The sequence below is a fragment of the Schistocerca cancellata genome, chromosome 7 (assembly GCF_023864275.1).
Source record: "Schistocerca cancellata isolate TAMUIC-IGC-003103 chromosome 7, iqSchCanc2.1, whole genome shotgun sequence".
NCBI classification, from domain to species: domain Eukaryota; kingdom Metazoa; phylum Arthropoda; class Insecta; order Orthoptera; family Acrididae; genus Schistocerca; species Schistocerca cancellata.
Window position 1 is genome coordinate 119,209,787 of NC_064632.1, and position 22,595 is coordinate 119,232,381.

Consider the following 22,595-nt stretch of genomic DNA (forward strand, 5'->3'; position numbering starts at 1 on the left):
CCACACGGTCGCAGAACCGTCTCAGCCTCTGATTCAGACCCTCCACTCGGCTCTGTACCAAAGGTCCGCAGTCAGTCCTGTCGACGATGCTGCAGATGGTGAGCTCTGCTTTCATCCCGCTAGCGAGACTGGCAGTCTTCACCAAATCAGATAGCCGCTGGAAGCCAGAGAGGATTTCCTCCGATCCATAGCGACACACATCATTGGTGCCGACATGAGCGACCACCTGCAGATGGGTGCACCCTGTACCCTTCATGGCATCCGGAAGGACCCTTTCCACATCTGGAATGACTCCCCCCGGTATGCACACGGAGTGCACTTTGGTTTTCTTCCCCTCCCTTGCTGCCATATCCCTAAGGGGCCCCATTACGCGCCTGACGTTGGAGCTCCCAACTACCAGTAAGCCCACCCTCTGCGACCGCCCGGATCTTGCAGACTGAGGGGCAACCTCTGGAACAGGACAAGCAGCCATGTCAGGCCGAAGATCAGTATCAGCCTGAGACAGAGCCTGAAACCGGTTCGTCAGACAAACTGGAGAGGCCTTCCGCTCAGCCCTCCAGAATGTCTTTCGCCCCCTGCCACACCTTGAGACGACCTCCCATTCTACCGAAATATCTTTATCCGAAATAGCTAATTCCTAATATGAACATTAAGTACGTACATTCCCTCTAAGCTTTCCATTAACTTTGTTCTTCTCCATTCCAAAGTTATAAGGCTGCAGACCAGAACTATAGTAGAAAATATGTTCCCGAAATCATGAGCCACTCAGTTTATAAAAAATGTGAAAAAGAGCAGTTCTGATAACAAATCATCAGTGAAAACACACACAGTGTTTTGCAGTTTGTGTTACAGGTACAATTGAGCTCTTACTGCTAGGAAGTTGGTCAGAACACCAAACAAGCCACAGCTGTATCGTCCATTTCATTTAGTTTAACTCATATCAGGATAGTGTAGCAATTCTTCCGCCTACCATCATGTCTGTGTTTACTTGTACTCCAAGCCTGTCTCCTGGGATACGTTCTCTAAATACACAACTTTGTTATTTAAACTTATGACCCCCATTGCAATGCTCATGAGGAATTTTACATGTCACATTTTCACACTGACAGTTAACGTGAGTAATGTAATAAAGATGAATATTTTGATGTTCTGCTCAAAATGTATATTTATCACTGATGAAATCAAGTTAAAGATTCATCAAGTGTGATATTCTTTGAGGTTCAGAAGATATGTGTCACTGTTGGTTAATTAAAAAGACAGTAACATTCTGCCAACAAAGCTCAGGAAGTAACAACCATGTATATTCTTCAAATGATCTGAATATTTACATCGGCAATCTGAAAAATAATGTATCATAAAATTAAAAGCAACAATTTAGTAGCTTCAATATATTCAAAAATTAGACAAGATTGTTTTACCAAATTAAAATTTTCTATTAGCTGTAAGTGATGATATATTTATGTGATAAGAGAAAGAGATCATCACCTAGGTTCTAAAAAGCAGAACATCGATCAAGAAAATGAAATCATAAGGTCGTATGAATACTAACAGTACATGAAGTGCTTAGTGGTAATACAAGAGATGGAAGAGCAGGAGGGGAATTAAATGTCAACACACCTAGCCTAGGGTCAGGTTTCTGGAGACAAATAATCAGAAAACTAGAGAACACTTTACACAGGAAGGAGTGAAACATGATTGTTAAAGAAACTAGAAAAAGTGTCGACAGATTTGCATTATTACCTAATATACTGGCAGCTGCAGGAAAATGATTTCACAAAATATTTTCACTGTTACAAACATTTCAGTTATATTTTAAAGCCAATACATGGCATATCATGACTCAGCTTTCATTTATCTCCCTCACACACAATCTATAAACAATAGTGAAGAAAACAAGTGTACCTCTCTATAGGAGTCACAATTTATCCACTTTCACTGACATAATTTTCTCGTTAGTAATTCACATGAAAATTTTGAATGTTCATATGAAGAAACACCAGACAATAAACAAGATGGTTCAAATGCATAAAATAAAATTTGAAAAAACCTTACCAACAAAACAGCATTAAATTAGTAGTTAAGCAGACTGGAATATTAAATTGAAAAAAGCAGAACTGTATGTTAAACACAAATAATCTCGATTTTAGAAAGTTATATCTGTGGAACTCAGTTGGTATAGTAGTGGATTCCTGATTAAATTTAGTTTTTATTTTTCTGTGCATTTGAAGCAAGCAGCATTCTACAAATATTTTCCTCTTCATTAAATAACAATAATGAAAAACCAACTTCTGAAGTTAAACAATAATTTACTTTTCTTCCTGCAATTATAGCAACTAAATAGTAGTAGTAGTAGTAGTAAATCATTAAAATTTCTCTCCCATGTACTTTTATTAATGGAATTTGCAACAAAAGTGTTATATGTAACCTAGTCATATGTACTAACAATCTGATGGATAACACTTCATAGTTTGAACTGTATTTTGTTAATGGCTGTGCAAATGAATAATTCATGATTAGAATCATTCAAATTATTATAATTTTCAACTGGAGAAAAATCATTACCTAAATAAATTCAAAATTAGCACAGAATTTTAATTATAGCTTCCATATAAATGGATATCTATTTGTGCTGCCAGCAATAATATTATATTCTGAATGGTTTAATGAGAAGATTTCCTCTGCAAAACTAGTTACTTATTAGTATGCAAGAGAAGAAAGAAGGCTGGGAGTGTACTATCAGTACTTTGAACACCATGTTATCCTTGTGGAAGAGCTCATTACAACCATAAAATTACTGATACACACAAAAAGCACTTCTGATTCACACAAACAGTTCTACTGAATTATTTTGCAGCATGAAACTTCCTGGAAGATTAAAACTGTGTGCTGGAGTGAGACGCAAACTCTGGACCTTTGCCTTTCATGGGCACGTTCCCACGAAAGACAAAAATCCCGTGTTCGAGTCTCGGTCCGGCACACAGTTTTATCTACCATGAAGTTTCATATCAGTGCACGCTCTGCTGCATGGTGAAAATCTCATTCTGGAAACATCCCCCACACTGTGGCTAAGCCATATTCAGCAATATCATTTCTTCCAGGAAATGCTAGTTCTGCGAGCCTTGCAGAAGAGCTTCTGTGGAGTTTGGAAGGTAGGAGATAAGGTACTGGCAGAAGTAAAGCTGTGAGGGCGGGACATGAGTCATGCTTGGGTTGCTCAGATCGTATAGCACTTGCATGCGGAAGGCAAAGGTCCCACGTTTGAGTCTCAGTCCAGCACACTGGTTTAATCTGCCAGTAATTTTCATATCAGCGCAAACATTGCTGCAGAGTGAAAATCTCATTATATTTCGCAGCTTTTTTAGCAAATGCCAGGTATGTCATAATGTAACTTCACACTCTGCTATGAAAAAGCATTCAACCAATTGTCTTTTAGCCATTTATGGATCGGTCTTATGGCACGCCACTCGAGCTGTGCATTACGTACATACATTGCACATGAATATTAAATGCAGTGTGCTGGTATGTCATTGTAGATTAAGGGTAAAGTTACGGATTGCAAACCTGTACTGACACAATGTTTACTCCTACCATAATACACTAAGTCCTCCGACCATGATCAACAGCTTGATGCTACAAAAGAATAAATGTGTCTTACATCTCCTAAAATATTATAGAGGGCAGACTGACATTTGTGGTGATTCACAACTTATAATGCAAAAGCTACAATGTACAATCATGCTAGCTGAATTACAATAATGAAATATACTTTGCATCACTTTAATCTGAACCACTTGACCTATAGCAAACCTATGATGTTCATTCATAGTATAGTAGCTTAAGACACCTGGGAAAGGATGATAAGAGTAGTATCTGGGATTGCAGACGGTGCTTATCACTATTGTGTCAAGCAAGGCTTTATGCCAAGTGCTTCAGTGCAGCCAGCTGGTGCAAAGAATAACATCTGTCAGTGATGATCTCTTTATCTATATCTAAGTCAGTTAATAAAACATTATTTATTTGATACACCATTTAAAATTTTAAAAAAATAATTTATGTAGATGCTACAAATAATATAAAAAGCTGAAAAAGATACAGCAGCTACATTGCATTATACAAAAAATAAGCAGAGCTACGAGGACAAACAGCTTTCAAAAATAATGCACAGGACAGGAAAACAAAGGCATTATTTTTAAATTAGTTAACATACAGAAGCATACTACACAATACACAAAAAAAGCAACTTTTTATAAAGATAGCTTTAGGCTAACAAGCATGTTTTGTTTTAAATTTCGCATGATTAAATTAGTAAATTTGGGTTGTATCACCAAATGCTTTAAACATATTAGCAGAAATAATAATAGAAATAGTTCCAAAAACAACAAAGGTTTAACTATGGCCAAACAAAATGATAATTTTGTTAATTGAAAACAGTTAATGAAGCTGTACAGCCCAACTCAAAATATATGAAGAATTAACGTAACACTTGTTATGAAAACCTGGAGAGAAAGGAAAACACTGAAGAATCAAAAAAGCATTAGCAGTCAAAATGAACAGCTGTCTGCCAGGACATAGGGGAAACACACAACAAACATCTCGAACCTTCAGCTGTGATACCCAATCGTCCTTGGCAAGACTGATGTGCGGCTCTTCCTCCAGGTTGGTGAAGACATCCTCTGCAACTCTGTGGGCGAGGCGGGACGTGTGTTCTTCTAAGGAAAGGTAGGTGCTTTCAGCAGGCCAGCTGCACATGCCACCTGGCAGATCAGCACTTAGCACCTCTGTCGTGGTGTCAGGATGCCCTCCCTCACCAACACCTCTAGGAGTTCTGGAGCCTGGTGAACTGTTCCCACTGCTTCCCCCATCATCCTTATCTCGTCGATGATCATCACCATTGTAAGCCTCTACTTCTGAAGTTTGTTCAGTTAATGATGATCTTGACAAGGCTAGAAGTATCTGCCACTGAACTTCTGAATCATGAAATTTCCATTTATTTGCCCAGAAAGTTTCATCAAGGGGAATAAACTGTCGCAGTATTTCCTCCTTCTGCAATACACGTAATATCTCATCAACTTCACGTTCACTTTCAGAGTAATGTTTCTTTCGGCTACTGTCTCTGCGAATCCTGTGCTTATCGTTCGTAGCTAGTCTCTGTTGCGATCTTTCACGTTTCATTTTGCTTTTATCTTCGTCCTTAAAGTCATTTGAATCAGCTGCAGAAATCGAGGTTTGTTCCCTGGTGTTCTCATCTGATGGACCTGATAACAGCCTTTGCTTCAGCTTCAAGTCATGGTTCTTCTCAAAGGGGACATCTACAGAACTAATTTGTATTTCTGTCCTCAAAATGTTACTTTCATCAGAGGGGTCTTTAACATTTTCTGATACAAGAGCATTTTCAGAGTAAACTACATCATTTTCCTTTGATACATCACTACTAATGCGTGAGCCTGATCTGGATCTTGATCGTCTCCTCCTTAACTCTTTCTTAGAAACAATCTCAATAAAACCATCTGGATCAATTTTTTGAGCAGGGTCGCCGAGATTAATATCACCTTCTTCTTCTTCTTCTTCTTCTTGCTGTATCTGTATCTTTGGTAATGACATTACAGATTGTTCTGTAGGATATAAAAGTAACTTTGTGCCCTCCACAACAGCTGATTTCTCAGTATCCAAACTACCAGCTGCAGATTCAGTAGTTTCTTCATGAGGTGTTGACATTTTTACAGTTGTTTCAGGCTTGCTAGCAACAATATCTGCCCATGATTTTCCAATTGACACATCAGTTTGTGTTTCTGGTGTAACAGAAGATATAAACTCTTGGTTACTATCATCTTTACATGTCAAATCTGTAAAATGAATCTCCTCCCTATCAATATCTCCAATCCCCACATTTAAAGTTGTAGAATCAAGATGCTGACTTACTGGCACACTGTCTTCAAGAATTTGTACCCTATCTGTTTCCATAAAAGGCTCCTTTGTAATCTGAATTCCTTCACCTTCAGCACTTACAAAAGTAGAAACTCTGTTTTTGGGCACAAATTCCTCAAACCCATCAGCAAATATCTGCTTGAGAGTTTTTACTGGTTTAATAACTATCTGTGTACTGTCAACAACTCCTTCTTCCAGTGTTTTGGAGGCGGACACTGCTGAAGTGGGTGTGTCCTTCATGGCATCGAGTTCCTTCCATTGCCTTTCAGCATGAATCAGCTTCAGGGAATCATTCCAAAGCCTTTCATTTGCCAAGTTCTCAAGAGCAGAATGTTGTGCAGATGGCATTGTTTCAGTTTCTGTGTTTCTCTCGGCAGTCACATATTTCACAGGTTCCACTGGCTTTTCAGTAACAATTACCTCCTGTGTAAGGTTTTCAGTAGCCAATGCAGAAACCTGAAATGTAAGTGACTTCTGCGTGGTTAATTTCTTCCACTGCTTTTCAGCATCAACGAACTTCAAGAAATCGTTCCAGGGTCTTTCTTGTGCAAGACATTCAAGGGCATACTTTTGTACAGGATTAATTTTTTGTTTATCAGTACTTCCTGGTATTAATGCTTCTTGTGTAGCTGTTTTCAACTTTACATCATCAGAGTCTGCATCCTCTGTTTCTCTTAGTTTCACATTCTCTTGTATTGCACTTCCTTCAATCTTGATCGTCTGTATGTCAGAATCTGGTTGCCTATCTTCCTCACTTATTTTTGCACCTGCAGTCTCTCGGGTAACATCATAACCATAATCCAAATTACTCTGTTTTAATGATTCACTTTCCTGCCAGTCTCTCTCTGCTTCATATATAGAAATAACATCATAGCGTAATGTATTTGTAAATAGAGGAGCACTCTCATGATGATCTTGTTTACTGCATGGTAATGCGGCTTGTTTTTCATCTGGAAACTCTGGCCTCTCTTCAGTCTTTGCAGGAGTCACAACAGACTCCACTCTCACTTCACCTTCCTTTTCATTTTTTATAATCTCTGCATTTATTAATTGCCACTTTGCTTCACTCTCCTGGTATGTGTGACATATCGGCCATGCATCCAGGGAAATGAACTTCAACTTTTCTTTGTTTTTATAATCACTGTCACTTGTTTCATATGGAATAGCCACTGTTTCCAGCTCTTTGGCTTTCTCTATAGGATTTTGCAGTTGTGTCTCAATACTGCCAGTGGGTGGGCTAAGAAAGTCAGTGATTTCGGTTTTCTGATTGTCATGAGTCACTAGTAATCCTCTGTCATCAGATGTAACTTCTTTGCATGCTTCTTGTTCCAGTTCACTTCTCACAATCTCCTTTGGCTTTACTGTATCCTTTCTTGTAACGTCATTATTGAATAGATCATGCTGATAATGACTTTTGTCTGGCTGACTGTCTTCAAGGATTTTATCAGACATATCTGTTCTGTTTTTCTGAAGATCTTCATCCTTAAGTTTTGGCTCTACAGCCTCATCTGGAGCTAAATGTATAGTAACCAATGACGAGATTTCTTCCAAAAGAGTATCTTTTTCTTCTATTTTTCCAGAGGGCATTTCTTCTTTATTTATCAAAGATACTTGTGTGTTCATACTGCACTCTTTGTTATTACTTTCAATAAGCTTAGACGTATCTTCATCACTATCATCAAACAAGATAGGCTCATCAAGTGCATTAATCCATGCATCACTAAATGGGCTTGCTGTTGTTTCTGGGGAGATAACATCTGATATTAATTTGGAAGTTGTCATAACAGTGACATCTTGCTCTACATTAGCTTCCCGACAACGTGAGTCAACATCTTCAACACTGCCTGTGATGCTATCCTGTTTGTCATATGACTTAACTTGAGCATTTGATAAACTGTTGTCAACGGAAGTGAGAATTTGTTGCACATCACCAACATTTTTCAGGTTTATGGTATGAGGTGCTGGAACTTCCTTCCCTTCAGTGACTGGAACATCTATTTCTGTAGGTCTGTCAAATGTAGACTCACCCAACTCAGCAGGAATAACATCTCTATTCTGTGAAGAACTAATGAACTCCGCTGGTATTTTTGGACGTTGTTTCCTTTTCTTCATTTTTTGCTGAAGCTTTTTAACATTTTCCTCAATGGAACTTTGGTCTTCAACACTATCCAAACCAACAGAGAACTCCTGTTCCTTAATTTCTTCCTCAAAACTTTTATCAGTGGGTGCTATTATTTCAACAATCTTCCTTGGTTTTCTTGACCTCTCTTTCACTGATCCAAAAATGGCTGCATTTTCATCCAAACCCAAGCCACAAACATCTTCCTGTCTGGGACTAAGAAGTTCATCTGCAATACCAGAATCTGATTCTGCTGATACAGGAGACTGAGGGAAAACATTGAAAGATGATGGAGGAGTACTGCCAGATAATAGTAGCAAAGAATCGTCCTCTTTGTCATTTTGACTTTCATCAAAATGATCCTTAGGGCTTTCAACAATGACCACATTATCCTGCTGATGGCTGGTGTTACTAACAAAAGGATTTTCTATGATTGTCCTTACTGGAGGTGATTTTGCCATCCATTCAGGTGTCAAAACCACACTTTCCAAGTCAGTGAGCACTTCAGGAATAAAAGGTGAAGTACGGTGTGAAGGTGCACCTAAGAAAGAATGTTGATTAGGCACATCTTGAGCTTCAGAGTTCTTAGTAGCTCTTTCCTCTAAATGCAGCGGTGGTATTATGTCAGCAGGTCGCTGAAGTTTCTTCCTTGTATCTCGTCTCTGTAAAGGTGCATCTGTTGTCTTCTTTACATCAGTCACAGTCTCATCAGAAATGTTCTTTGCATCAGTTTCTGACTTCTGTTTTGGTCCACCTTCAATGGGTAATTTATTCTTGGGTTTCTTTGTTTTCTTTTTCTTACCTGCACTTTCTTCTTGTGCAGAATGTTCAGAATCAGAAATTGGTGATTTTGGAATAGCTTCAAGCATAGTATGTTCAGCACCTGAGGTGTCACCTTTTAGTTCAGAAACAATTTTTACTTTTTTTACTTTCTTATTTGGTTTTTGTCTTTTTATTTGAGAGTCTGCATTTGCTGTATCTACTAAAGTAGGCTCTACTTTACTAAGCCCTTCAGGTTTTACTTGACTGTCAGAGTCCGTATGTTGTTTCACATCTGGCAACAGTTCTAACTTCATGCTTTCTGCGCTTCTTATTTCTTCCACAAACTTTTGTGTTTCTGTTGACACAGATACTGGAGAAGGATGAGTTTTATCTTTCACATTATCTGAAGTGGATTTTAACTTAACATCTCTTTTGGTTGATTTCTTTCCTTTTTTCCCTGCACTGGCTCCTCCTGCTTTGTTCAGCTTATCTCTCCCACCCTGCACACTTTCTTCTTGGAACTCTTCTTCCTTGCCTTGATCAGGTGTTTCCAGTGGTTTTCGTTCCTCACTCTGTCGTGTTGTCTTCTCTACCTTCTGGTACTGACTTGACGGTTCCTCACTTTTCATTTGCTGATTCTCTGGTGCTTGCAACACATCTTGTATCTGTGGGCAAGGTTTCTTGTATTCAATATCATCTACAGCTGCTGTGAAACTGCTTCCCTCTGGAGCATAAGCATCACAAATACACATCTCAGCATCTTGGGTGACATCATCACAAAGAATTTGTATCTCTTGTTCAACAGCACCTATCTTGCTTGTAGCTTCTCCTTGAGCAGAGACAGCAGTGGAAGAGCTAATATCTTTAGTAATTCCAGGATCTGATGTTTCAGATTTCAAAGGATGTTCAGTTTCTTTTCTACCAGACTGTGTATCTTGACTCTCAATCATTACTTCATTATCAGTTTTTAGCTTGTTTTCAATAAAAACATTTTCCTGCGTGTTATCAGATGAAGTGCCAGGTATACTCATATATTCAGCTTCAAAGTGTAACAAATTTACATGCGCTGGTACAAAGTCATTCATCTTTTCTTCCTTTTGTGTTCCTAAATTTGTGGCTCCTAACTCTGTATCCATCAACTCTGGCCTTTCAGAGTCCTGAAAACTTAATGGTTTTTCTGGGGTTTCAGTAGCAGTAACACTACTGATTTCTATCGACTTAGTAGCTGTAACATATTTTTCAGTTTCAGTTCCTATAGATGGTTTCACTTCTCTACTAAAGTTTTCTGCCACTACAAACTCTCTCGGGGTTTCAACATCACTAGCTATTTCTATTGATTCTGTAACTCTATCAAATTTTTCACTTTTATTTACTGTAGATGGTTTAATTTCTTCGTCAGAGTTTTCTTCCATTAGAAACTCTCTAGGATGTACAAGCTGCACACTGGAAATTGCTTCACTACCTACTTTTGCGGTCTCTTCCAGATTATCACTGATGGTTTCCAACATTTTCCTTTCCTTCCAAATGAATTGCTCTGTTGTGACCTTCTGGTCAGCTAATTTTGTTCCCTTGATCTCCTCACTGAGTTGTCCTTGGCTTGGAGAAATTTGCATCACATGTAGCTCTGGTGGTTCTACATGTTCTAGTTCCACATTATCAACAATAGTCACAACTTTTCTGCCACTTATTCCTTCACCAGATACATCTTTAACAATTTCCTTCGGTGCACTGTCCGCATCTGAAGTGATGGCCTTGCTTTTCTGTTTTTTGCTCTTTTTAGAAGATGCTGGCTTCTGTGTAGAGTTCCCACCAACATTGGTGCTGTCTGACACAAATTTTTCTTGGGATGTAATACTTTGTAATGGCACTTGTTCGTCAACAGATCTGTTGGAAGGCACAATATCCACACCTGGAGACTCAGGGCTGGCTGGAGTAGTCTCTTCTGACTTCATTTTCTTACTACGTTTACTGCGGCTCTTTTTCTTAATGTCCAGTGTGTCATCTGATTTTGTGTCACACTGTTTTTGAACCTCCTGATCTGCCAGTTCTTCTCCAGTTTTGAATTCTGAATCATTTGTAGTTTGTTCTGAAGATATTGTCTCCATGACAATGCTATGACTCTTCCCAGGAGCCTCGTCATGTTTCAATTCATTCGTTTGGTCCTGCTCTGGACTTACTTCCTTTTCAACATGGATATTTAACTCCTCAGATATTTTTATCTTTCCTGATTTCAATTGTTTTGTCCTCTTGTTTTTCTTCTTCTTAGTCGTACTAACAGAGTCTGCATTCTGTGTTGTGTCTTCTGTGGATGGGGTTGATGGAGAAATATTTTCATCACTCAATTTAGGAACAATTTCTCTTTCATGCACATGTGTCTCTCCCCTAACTGGATGGCTGGTATTCATGTCAGTAGGTAAGTCCTTTATCATCGTCTGTGTTGTCACAGTTGTCAACTTCATATCATCCATTCCTGTTGATGGAGAAAATCCTGTCTTTTCAGAGGTGTGTATTTCTGAACACAATGAAACAACGTCATCCTCTTCGGATGCTGGCATTTTGCATTCTCCACTTTCCATAGTTGGCTGTTTCATTACATCCAGCTCTTTGGCATCTGCATCCCTTGCTTTTTGCAGTAACATTATTTCTTTTGGTATTTGATGTTTGGTTGTTTCTCCCACTTTCACTGCATCTTCTTCTAGGCACTTAGCATTACTTAGAAGAACATCGACATCTTCAGAAATACTGAGTGGTTTCTCCAATGTGAATGTTTCTTCTAAAGCATGCTTCTTTTCAACTGTAAGCTCTTTTTCTGCATTTGAAATTAAATTACTACTCTCTACTTCACAAATGTTGTTATCAGCACTATAATTTTTATGGTGTGGTTCCAGACTTCCTCTCTCTGTGTATAACAATTGTGTCTGTTCAACAGATTTAAATCCAGGTTTATTTACGTGACTATTTAAATCCTTATTATTTAAATGTTTGGCTTTCTTTGACTTTCTGGTATTCTTTTTAGAGTGATCTAGTTCCAACTTCCCTGTAGTAGGTGGAGGAGTTTCACTGCTAGCTTCTGTTGCTTTGGAAGCAAACAATTTTTCTTCACAGTTTTGTAGAGAATCTGTAGCATCAGAAACAATTTTATTTTCTATCTCTGTTGGGTGTTTAGTAATTTTTGTGGAAAAGTTGTGAAGTGTGTTTCTAGGGAATTGAGCAGCCTTGTTCTCTTCAAAATCAATACATAGATCATCTGTTTCTCTAATAGCATCTTGTATTTCTTTAACGGCTTGATCATTCAAGGGAATATTTCCGTCGGCTTCCAGTGAGATGGGTGCTGAGGAAGTACTCTGAGTATTAGGCTCTAAAACTGGAATACTGCTTTCACTCACAGTCTTAGATCCACCTTTTCTCCTCCTGCTACTGGCTGTTTTAGTTTGTGAAGCAGTATTGCTCTGTGTGTCTACATTTTGATCACTCTTACTATTTGGATCAGAAAGTGTCACCACTACTTCATCTGACTCTTGTGCTACTTCAAATGGAATAGAACCAGGGGCGTGACAAATATTTATTTTGTCATCTGTTTGTGTGATTTCCACGACACCTTCAACCATATCCAAATGGGAAACTGAAGCTAATTCTGTCTTGCTTCCATTATCAACTTGCTTCTTTCCACGTCTACGCTTGGATCTTGGTGTATCCTGGTTTTCGTAATTCACAGCCTCTGTCTTGTTTTGAGGCTTTTTCTTAGTTTTGGATTCCTGAGTGATATTTGCATCTTCTGACAGTGCTATTCCACCATCTGACCCTTGTTTTGGATCAGTCTCAGAACCCTCATTATTATTTACTGATTTACTTTTCTTGACATTTTTCTTTTCTTCTTTCTCAGGTTTTGTTTCTGGGAGCAATTCTTTCTTCCCTTTGTGTTTGATATATAAATGTTCCATTTCAGCAATTTCCTTCAATGCTTTTTCTATTTCATCATCATTTTGTAGCTTCTCTGGTTTCTTCTTCTTCTGTTTTTTCTTTTTATCTTGTTCAGAAGGCACCACATCTCCTTGATGTTTGTGCGTCTCTTCTGTTCCAATAATTTTTAAATCATTTTGAGCCTGGTTTTCTTTGTTACTGAGAATCTCTTCTGCTATCAGGGGAGTCTGAGGACTGTGTGTATTTGATTTGGTATTTCTCATATTACTCTTCTTAGTATTTACATCTTTCCGTTCAGTTGAAGTCATGATACCCACAGCTTGATCTTCTAAGCTAGTTATATCCATCTTTTGCTCTCCATTAGTTGAGGTATCAATGTCTTCAACTTCTGGGAAGAAAAAAGACTGCTGTACAGGAATATTATCCATCTGTATATCACCAGTGATTTTCTTTTTCTTCTGTTTGTTTCTCCCTGATTTTTTACATTCAGCTGGAACATTTGGCTGGAGAGAAGCATTAGTTTTTGCATCAGCAAAAACTCCTTTCTTTCCTTGGTTACTTTGACTGTTCACACTCCTTAGAGATGTGTCACTTGTTGGTACAGAGCCACTTCGTGCAGGCGGAAGAGATCTAGCTGACTCAGCCCTCCCCGTATTAAAACGCTCACGGGAAGGAGAGGCAGACCACTCTCTTGAATAACAACCTGCAGGTGACATATGTCGAGGAGAAAGTGATCGATCGTTTCGTCTGCTTTTATACACCGGCACTGTCTGGCTGGATGGCTGGAGAGATTTAGTGCATAGTCCTTGTGCTACGATTTGTGCATAAGACATATGGCATCGGTCAATATCAACAGGACTTCCTATGTTTTCAGTTCTCTGAAGTTCCTCTTCTGCTTTATGTGTAACAACAGCAGTGGTATCATTACCTGCAGCTGATATTTCATAATAGGTGTTATCATTTTCTGCTGCTAGTTCACCTGCTTCTGCAGGAATGGCAGGTGCATGGGACAAAACAGTAACATTATCTTCCAACTGATCAGGCTGTTCAATCATTTCAAATTCTTCAGAGTCGTATGACTGTTTACCACTAAAAGACACTGGCTGGTCCACTTCTTGCTCATAAACTGGCTGTTCAACTATGACGGTCTCAAAATCTTCTGCTGGCTTTTCCAAAGAAGTCTCGGGCACAATATACTGCTCAGCAGTTGCATGATACGTCCCAAGACCAGAATTAAGAAGCTGCTGACCTGATGCTATAAATCCTACTAGATCAGGTGGCTGCTGAATGTAATCAAATACTGCTGACACAGGTTCAACTGGTACTGCCTCAACCACTGGAACTGTCTCAACTATAGGCACAGCATCAACATGTGCAGCTTGGGCAAGCACCTCTTGCTGCAGAAATTCTGCTGTGTCTTGTGGTGTATGATAGCTTTCAACACCCCACTCATGTCGCCCGCGAAGTATATCAGCATACGAAGTCGATCCTGGATTCCACATTGGACTTGGGGATCGGCCACGCCTCTGATCTGGTTTTAAAGATTCTTTTGGAATTATCTGTTGCTGTTTCCTAGGAGTCTGATGTAAGATCTGTGGACTTTCGGACTTCCCTTGTTTAAGTGTTACTGCAGCTTCTGTTTCATGCACCTGACGGTTCGGAGAAGAGACAATCTCAGCAACATTTGAAATTTTGCAACTGATGTCTCTACGCCTTGGTGATCTGCCTCTCCGTTCTGTAACTGGTTTTTCAGTTTCAGGTTCAATGCTTTCTGTTAAGTTTTTAGGACATTCTGCAACTTCAGTATCTGAGATAGTGTCTGTGTCTCTTATGTGACTGATTTCATTATTATGGCTATTAATGACTGGTTCTTCATGTTGTTCTTTAATAATTTTTTGAGGAATTTGTGACATTTCTTGCACATGTTCTTCCACTTTTGGTTCTTCAGCTAGATTGGAACTTGATTCCACTTCCTTGGTCAGTATCTTTTGTGTAACTGTTTTTATGACAGATACTCTCATTGGTTTTTCATTCCTGTTGTCTACTTGTTCTGCAAATGGACAAGGGCTTGTGCGACCTGCGGCAATATCGGCATATGTTACAGGAAGAGCATATGCCGGTACCCTCTGACGCACACCAGTTTTGTCATATTCGGTGCCTTCACCGGTGGTGTCCATTTTTTCAGGAACTATGACCACATATGGATCAATATGGTGCATGTGGTCCATCAACACTTGAATACGGGTCCTCAAAGCGCCCATATCTCGTTGAAGGCCCTGATCATCCAGTAAAATAACAGTGTTAACAATGTGTGAAAGCTTCCATCACACAGATAATATATGCTAAGTACAGTTTATGTCTCCAATCAATAAATTTTTGTAAAATTAATACATTTTCTGGGTTATGCTTATCATTTGTCCAACTTTGCTGGTGGCCGCATTTCACATTTCATTTTAAGTGTTTCCAATGTCACTGATGATTTTTCTCTATTGCTCAGCTTTTGAATTCACAAAAGACGAGCGAAGCAGTTGCCCAATCTTCTTCCTCCAAAGTGAATGAGCAATAAGTAAATGTTAAGAGTCTAGTGGCTCCAAGTCAGGAGTCCCTCTCTGCATCAGAAGTTTGATGCGCTCATTGCGTGCATCTATCTTGGTCTGGAGGGTGAGAATGCGCTCTCGACATGCCTGCAAGATCGATGGGGAGGGGTAGGAGGTAGCAAAAAGAATTAAGTCAGAATTCAAAGCAAGAGACCCAAAATTAATCTTGCAAAAATGATTGAGAAAGATTCCAGTAAAGCATGTACAACTGAATTATAGAAACAGAAATCTTGTGATTGAAAATGCAACTATTAATGAAATTATGAAAGACAAGAAATAAGTATTAATGTCTTGCAATATAAGTAAAGATACCAAGTACCCCAGGAAAAAAAAACCATTAAGAAAAGCAAAAGTAAGACATCAAAAAACCTTAACCAACTACAAGCAAATGTGATAAGAAAAGGAAAAAAAGAACAAACAGTTTAAAAGTAAATTTGTACTTGAAATCTATAAAAGCATGGATGTGGAAAAAGTAAGGAAAGAAATCCCAGCTGCACAGTAAGGACTATGGAAACACCTTGATGAAATGATCTTGCAGCCACCATGCATTCTGACCAGATGAAAGTCAACCAGCTCGGTCCTTCATCAAAATGTTTCCAGAAGTTTTCATGATACTACTTATACCTCCGTTTAACTTGCACCAATTGTGCTATTTATAACATCTTTCATTTTTGCAAATGTTATAGACTGTACCTGAAAATAACAGCTTACTATAATCATTCCCCTATACATTTGCAATACTGTGTCTGAACCACTTCTGTTTTTTGTTAGGACAATAAAAATATATTGTTTAAAAGAAAAAAAAAAAAAAAAAAAAAAACACCACACACACACACATTATGTAAACTGAGAGTACTACTGAACGTCTACAAAACAGTCAAAGAGTTAAGGCATGTCACTTATCAACATATTATTAACAGCTCTCAAATATTAGAATTATACAGTAACAAAATACTATGTTAAAAACATTTATTAAAACTTTTTCTAGTTCTCTCTCTGTCCATTGTGTGCACACATTTCACAATTATATGCATGCACTCACCATTCCACTCTTCAGTCAGTCACACACACTTGTGCCCACGCACACTTACACACACACACACACACACACACACACACACACACACACACACACACACACTCTTTATATACTATTAATAAAGACAACCTCCTGGGCATGAGATGTACCCATGTTAGTTTACTTTTGCTTAACACATGCTCTGTTTGACACAGTTAATACAAGAGTTTACAGAATTCTACAAAACTACCTTTATTTCACACTTTAAGTTTGTGTTTACATGGGTTTTACAACCACAATAAATTACTGTCTGTTACTTTGGGGATGCAAATGTCCAGCTTTCAGCTAAATACAAGGTGAGAGTACAGCAACTACTCTAACACTGATTACAGTGTACAGAACAAGGACGGCATTCAAAAACTTGTGTTAGTCCACGTTATTTAAATTAAAGGTACAAAAATCTGTAGCCTATAGTAAAGTGTCAGTTAACTACATCAACAGTATGAACAGTGAAGCGATTCTTAACATCATATTGCAAATTGACTGGCGGAGGATAAGTGACTTGTCATATTGAAGGGCACAATTTAAGTGCCAGCAGCTAGGTAATAAAAATAATTCCCCAAAGCATACTTACAGTTTGCTCTTCCAATGCCTTGTCTCTATCATGAGGAGAATAATTAGGAGCCATCACAGTCCGGAGTTGCTGCTCCATCTGCACCACCTGTTGGCGAAGCTGCTGTATCTCCTGCAGCAAGAAGAGTACCATGTCATAATGGCTTTCATATAATACCTAATTGCTTTACACATACACTCCATTTTCACTAAATTTATTTCTTCAACTGCTAGCCATTAGGTAAGGTGGAAATGAAGTAAGTGTGTGAGTGCGTGGGGAGGAGGGGATATGAACTATCAGTTAACAATACTAGAGAATCACACAGAATTAGGAGGAGAAAGAATAGCTGGCTAGTACTGACCCCCCGGTGGCAAAATTCTAATTACTGCTGATATACTTACATAGGAGTACAAAAATCTTTCAAACTAAGGGCATATCGGTTGACCTCATGGTGAGATAGACCCACCAATTGTCAGGATGAAGGAAAAAAAGTTTTTGATCTCTAAATCTATTTGCAGCACTTAATCTACACCTCCTAAAGGAGAGTACTGGTCAGCCACCCTGTCTCCTTGTAATTTTATAGTTTTCTCAAATAAATTTTCATTTTGACACAATATTCAAGAATCACTCAAATAAGGATTTTACGATTGATTTTCAGGAGTAAATTACACTTCCTTCAGATTAGGATTCTTTCGATAAATCTTAGTCTCTCTTCTCCAAGGTGAAATTTATGTGATTGCTTCACTTTAATTTACTCCAGACAAGTATTTCTCGATGCTTAGCAGTTGTTACCAAGTCTATTGCCTGACCTTCCTGTGAAATGATATCCAGTCTTTTTATCTGTTTACACACATCACATTACTTTTAATGTATGATCAGCTGTCAGTCTTCGCAGTACGTACTGGTCAGCTTTAAGTCTGTCTGGATTTTACAATCACTGTCTGATGACACTTCCCTATCCACAAATGCTTCAACTACAAACAGAATTGGAAAGCCACTGGTTTTATCTGTTTGCGTTATATATGCTCACATAAGTAATAAAAAATCCTATCAAACTTCTTGAGAAACATTAGACATTTCTTTATATTTTTGTCTTTCCACTAAGAACAATGTTAATCGCAATGTCTTAAATCCAATTGCACACCTCTTCTGACTATCCACAAGTGTATATTCTATTTGCCAGGTGGCAGTATCAAAGGCTTTTCAGATGTCAAGAAACAGAGCTGGATAAAACATTCAGTTTCTAATCTTTGGTCATTTATCGACATCCACATTATACTGCTTCCTGAGTCTTAGCTCATTCGATATTACACAGTTTTACCTGGAAATAAAGATGCCACTACCAAGCAGTTTTGGGATCCTATTCTTAACATTCTTGCAGTTAACTAATACTACATTCATACTTCTACTTTCTGCTCTGCAAGAAGGCATATTTCCCACCATAAAATACTTTAATAGTTACTGATGGGAACAAAGCATAGTAAACTTTTTTTTTTTGTAATTGTTACAAACTTACAAGCAGAAATATAAGTGTAATTCTCATTCACATTGTTTATTATATCAAACAGTTACTTTTGAGAGATGGAAATTACACCAATACATACAGAATGCATCAGCTTTCATCCCAACTACACCCACTCAGGTAAAATCTGGGGCTGTTAGTTCTTTCTGCTTCACGTGCACTTGTGTAATACCATAGAAAACATTTTCTATAGAAAAAAGGACAGATAATGAACACGCTGTCCTTATTAGATATCAGAGGCCTAAACAGACACGAATAGCAACCCAATAATGAGAAGGAAGCAAGTAACTGGCTACTCATAAAATGTGTTGCAGAACAGAAACCAGCAATAGTGTAATAAGAACTGAAAACACAAGGAAATTCCAGCTTCCCAATGGACAACAATAATGTAGGTCAGTGCCAAATAAAACAGGGCACTTTTTTCATAACCATAGAATGCAATCAGTTACCACTCCAACATGTTCTAAATATTTCAGACAATTGCCAATTCACTTGGACATCTTGTTTTGAATTTTGCTCACACTGAAATGAGTTATGGAGATACAATGTTACTTTATCTGAATTGCTTTTGTAATTAAACCCCTTAATGCTAAATGACGTGAATTAGAATCATATCAGTGATGTGCTAATAATGGGAAGGTTAACTGTTTTTAAGCACCAGTACCAGCATATGCTGATTCTGCATCAAGCTAGCAGCACTTCTGACAAGTGCTGTATTCTCTTGAGTTTTTAGATAACCTCTAAAATGCCATGATTTTTTATTTTATCTTTCATCTACAAATTTATTCAGGTATTAAGAGATTAAAACTAAAAATTTTCATTTCACATTTCAGTCATCCATCTTCAGTAAAGATAAGATTCAAGTTTTGTCATAAAAAATAGTAAATTTAAGAAGTGTTTCTGATGAAATCAAGATAAACAAGTTATGAGACACCTGGCAGGGTGGGGGTCCCAACACACACACACACACACACACACACACACACACACTGAAAACAGTTATGAGCTAACCTGTTAACACACACACACACTGTAAACAGAGTTATGAGCTAACCTGTTGATATCGATCCAACTGGCCGAGACTAGTTTCAAGCCCATCGGCCTGTTCTTTCACAACTGTCAATAGTTGATCCAACTCGCCAATGATCTCCTGTGCTGCTTCTGATACTTTTGAATCGCCACCAACACCAGATCGAAAATGTACCTGCCAAGTATAAAAATCAGTTATCTACGCACAGTGGACAACAGAATATGGAAGATACACCTACTACCATAATCAACATAATGGTAAGAAGGAAGAAAGGGAGAGTGAGAAAGGGAAAATATAAAACAATATTCATCAATGTTATGCAAAGTCTGTTATGGGCAGAAACAGACAAATGAAGTGAAGAACTTGGCTACATCTGTATCTTGCCTATGACTACTCCCCCGTCACAATCACAAAAAAGTTTTAGGTGTAAATGAAAACTATCAACAGTCAGAAATGATGATTTTTCTGTTTATGATAATAACTGTACTCCAGATCCTGTTACACACTTGTGGAACAATAAAGTATTAGCCCCTTCCCATTACTTACCTGTAGCTTTTCAACAGATACAGAAAGTTTAGTTTTCTGGATGGAAATTTCGGCCATTATCTTCTCCCGTGCATTGAGCTGATCTTTCAGTGGTCGCTTTTTATGCTGTGGTGATTCAAGTGACTGTTTTGATTTCTCAATCCAAGCACGTATATCCTTCATCTTTTTCTCACATTGTTCCCACTCCTCACTGGTCTCTTGCAGTAAGGCATTCTACAAATGAGGAAAAATGAACTTTTATTAATGACATTAGCAATTTATACCATACTGTGGACAAGCAGTAATGGGGAAAAAAACTTCAAAATAATAATAATAAAAAAATTATACAATAATGATAAGCAAGCATCACATATGAAGAAAATAATCTTTCAATTTTTCTACAACACAGATGCTCTGAAATTTCATTTTTCGTAAGTGAGAATCATTAATTACTTAAATGCAAATCTGTACTAGAAATATAAATGAGTCAAATGACATAGTCCGTCCGATGAGTATGGTAATCAACAGTAAACACACATTTTCTTCAAGTGCTGCCTCCCTAAACTTTAATTACTAGAAGCAGGAGGACTACTGTGTTAGTCAACCTTTGCTATCGAACAATACTGTATCGTAGCAGTAACCATTAGTGAAGGAAGTATTTCATTACACTTTATTAAACACACCAATATACAGGGTGTTTCAGAAACTCACAAACTTTGAGAATGATAAGCCACACACAGAGGATACTTTTTTTTTTATTATTATTAAGGAACATATTGTCTTGAATGTTTCCTTAAAGTTATAATAATGAATAACTACAATTGCACAAAAATTACTATTATTAGGCACATTCTGACAATAAAAAAATTACGTTTTGAAAGACCTTTGAAGTGCAGCAACATGTACGCTGCATATTTTCGTATTACGAAGGTATAAATTCGAATTCCACCAAACACTGCAGGTCACTTCACTTTCCGAAGCACTGAAGTCGAGATTGCGATGCACTTTTGCAAGCCATTCATAGCTCATGCCACGTGATCTCGCCAGCTGATGACAGCATAGGACACGTGATGTAGTCAGCCAATAGCAAGATCACTCTTAAGTAGTGCGAACACACAAGTAAGAAAAGTTAAGGGTTTAAATTAATATACATAGCATTCACCTATAATATTGGTCTCGAAGATTAACATGCTGGAAGAGAAGCTAAGCTTCCACATATAATGTTGATCTTTTTTGCGCTTGTTGCACATTAAGATACATCACACAAATGTGCCAGTAAAATTTTTAATAACGACGTAAATGTCTGATCTTCTGGGCTCGAAATTCTTCTAAATGGTCGTCCTCATTTTTAAATGAGAGTCAAACGCGTTGTGATTTAAGAAATTCATCGTACATTCTCGCACAGACCTCATCTTACGTAAAAGGAAATCTCCTTTGAATGTAACACTTTTCAAACCACCATTTGCAATATTTTCCTGCGACCTGTTAGAAATAGGTTTGTTTCAGCAGTTGCAAGAGACCGCCAGATAACAAGCGCCACCGCGCTTGCGCAGCTACGATGATGCAGGAAGCCCATATGCTCATATGTGTAAAACATTAAAAAATCTTACATTATGTCATAAAAGAAACGAGACATCAGAGGATACTTCAAGAGCGTCGGAATTTCGTGAACCATACTGAAACGCATAATTCGGCTTAAAATGCACATTCGTATGCAAATTTTCTTAGAGTACCAGAACTGTATTATCTCATGTTTGGTTCTTTATTATGGCACAATGCCATACGTGCACTTGAAATACAGTGAAAAAGTGAAAATAGCCAATAGTGTGAAATTAAACACTTCGTTTCAAATAAATTGACTGCCTCAACAGAAAAGATTAATGAAAGCCAAATCTCTTTAGCAAACCGGACAAAATAACTTCATTGTTCTGTAAGGCGATTAATGTTTGACTGACAGAAAGGTGGAAATAAAATCTAAAACTAATAACATATTTTAGCCTTCCGTAATTATGCGAACGTATTTTAATTCATTTGATAGCTCCCCGCCACAAAAATACATTTTGTTATCATTTAACGTGAGAGCAATAAACAAAGAGGAAACGACAAAATCACTAAAAGTAAACACAGGTCACGTGGAGACAACCCATCTCCCCACCACAACTCACACTGCTCTGCACATCAGCCCCAGATTTACTAATTTCCGAACCAGGGCAATATTAAGTAGTGGCACCCAGCTACGCATCTGTAACGAGAAGCGGGAGAAGGAACTACTCATACGCAACTTAACTGCGCATGCGCAAGAGCCCGCCCGCAACGGCTCAAACGAATCTAATTTAAACAGTTGTCACGCCACGCTCATCGGCGGCAATGTGTTGTTACAAAACATTGTCAGACCCTCTGACAACCATGCCTCCATCCTTGCTACCCTCCCTATTTTCCTTTCCCTGTTGCTTCATAGCCTGGGTTGTGAGTAACTGAATCTCCTTTCCCTTCTTCCCTTTCTTTCCCCTCTCTCCTCCCTGATGAAGGAACATTTGTTCCGAAAGCTAGGAATGTAAATTTT

At 38.2% G+C, this 22,595-nt stretch overlaps 1 protein-coding gene across 1 annotated transcript in view; it reads right to left on the bottom strand.

The window, feature by feature from the left end:
• LOC126092560 (muscle-specific protein 300 kDa) overlaps positions 1–22,595 on the bottom strand; it is a 651,560-nt gene that overhangs the window by 140,809 nt on the left and 488,156 nt on the right. The window contains exons 102-105 of the mRNA XM_049908233.1: positions 20,054–20,266; positions 19,532–19,681; positions 16,977–17,087; positions 4,600–15,003 (exon numbers count right to left, since the gene is read on the bottom strand). Of these exons, the coding sequence (XP_049764190.1) occupies positions 4,600–15,003; positions 16,977–17,087; positions 19,532–19,681; positions 20,054–20,266 (10,878 nt within the window). The remainder of the gene's footprint in view (positions 1–4,599; positions 15,004–16,976; positions 17,088–19,531; positions 19,682–20,053; positions 20,267–22,595) is intronic.